This window comes from Anarrhichthys ocellatus, unplaced genomic scaffold, assembly GCF_004355925.1.
Source record: "Anarrhichthys ocellatus isolate YVR2014 unplaced genomic scaffold, GSC_Weel_1.0 scaffold7483, whole genome shotgun sequence".
Lineage (NCBI taxonomy): Eukaryota > Metazoa > Chordata > Actinopteri > Perciformes > Anarhichadidae > Anarrhichthys > Anarrhichthys ocellatus.
The window spans coordinates 1-1,732 of record NW_022287457.1 but is presented as its reverse complement, the minus strand read 5'-3'; the positions used below and the strand labels follow the sequence as shown (position 1 = coordinate 1,732).

Sequence of the window (1,732 nt, the reverse complement as noted above, 5' to 3'; positions counted from 1 at the left end):
ACTACACCCGTTACAATTAGAACCCAGGGGAACAACATTAGAGGTCAGTAAAACCCAGGAGAACATCATTAGAGGTCAATAGAACCCAGAGAAATCTGAGTGCAGAGGAGGAGAAAACTTGGATTAGGTTACAAATTACATTTCTTTAACAGGTAATTTGTTATTGTATCAGATTAGATTTATAGGTGCTATATACATGATGGGGATTATTTCTATTGCCTTTCAATGGCTCTCGACATGGTGACCACTGAGCTGGCGGCTCAGCGCTAACAGAGCTAACAGTGCTAACAGTGTTTACTTAAGGTGGAATCAGAGGGCGGGTGCTATGTTTCCACAACGACGTTCTCAGCTGTAGGAGAGCCGTGCACGCTTACGTGCACTAACCCAGTTGTGTCAACCTAACACAGAGAAGCTTGGATTATCATGCATATGAATGATAGGAAGTGTTTTTGTTTTTCTACTTCCAGGTCGTGACCTTGTTAAACGACCTCTACACCTGTTTCGACGCCATCATCGACAACTTTGATGTTTACAAGGTAAAACATCCACAGCCCGTCTCATTATGTTAAAAGATGTGAATACAGATAAAGAGCTACACATTGAAACATGTTAAAGTAACGACTCACCTTTGGGACGGGGTGCTGTCCCCCCAGGTGGAGACCATCGGTGACGCCTACATGGTGGTGTCCGGTCTGCCGGTGAGGAACGGGAAGCTCCACGGGCGGGAGGTGGCCCGGATGAGCCTCGCCCTGCTGGACACCGTCAAGAGCTTCAGGATCCGACACCGAGCCAATCAGCAGCTGCGGCTACGCATCGGCATCCACAGCGGTCAGTCTGTCCGTCTGTGTGTGATAATGATTCATATGTACCATTAAAAACCATAGACAGAACCAGGCTCTTCAGTTAGATGTTACCCCTGTGGGGGGTACCACAGGGTCTGGTTCTGGGTCCTCCTTTATTCACTGAGTACATGAATCTCAGACTTTCATTTCTACCCTGACGACTCTGTTATTTCTGCTGCTGAGGGTCTTCACTCCACTTCTCTAAATGCAGAATTCTTTTTTTTTTTTACATTGTAGTATTAATACTTTTAGTAGATCTGAATACTTCTACTGTGATAATGTTTTAAAAGTATGATAAATAACGTGTGTGTGTGTGTGTGTGTGTGTGTTTGTGTGTAGGTCCAGTGTGTGCAGGTGTGGTCGGGCTGAAGATGCCCAGGTACTGTCTTTTCGGAGACACCGTCAACACAGCGTCACGCATGGAGTCCAATGGAGAGGGTAACACGCGCACACACACACACACACCCACACACACACGTATACACACACATCACAGTAGACTGTATAGAAAGTCACCCACAGGTTTATTAAGAGCCACAGTGAAGCTCAAAGGTTGTGGCACCAACCGTTGCCATTTCGTTGTTTCGAAACCAGAAGTGACCATATTTGTATAGTAAACAAATAATAAACTTAAGCTCAGCCTAAAATACATGAAAATACAATACTTACTGTTTATAGTTTTCACATGTTATCATATTATATTTTATGTCCTGTTTCTGTAAAAACACTTTGACTCTGTGTGTTTTCTGTCTGTTTGTTGTTTTGTGATGTTGATGTGATTGTTTTGATGATGTCACTGTGAAGTTATGATGTTGATGTTGTGTTTGTTTTGATGTTGTGTTTGTTTTGATGTTTGTTTTGATGTTTGTTTTGATGTTTGTTTTGATGTT

At 43.1% G+C, this 1,732-nt stretch overlaps 1 protein-coding gene across 1 annotated transcript; it reads left to right on the top strand.

Moving 5' to 3' along the window:
* Positions 1-467: 467 nt before the first annotated feature.
* Positions 468-1,562, top strand: LOC116380513 (atrial natriuretic peptide receptor 1-like; the record flags this gene model as incomplete). Its single annotated transcript, XM_031842418.1, has 3 exons — positions 468-536; positions 654-828; positions 1,182-1,562. Coding segments are annotated over 3 exons (519 nt in total), but the record flags the coding sequence as incomplete, so codon positions are not given.
* Positions 1,563-1,732: the final 170 nt, after the last annotated feature.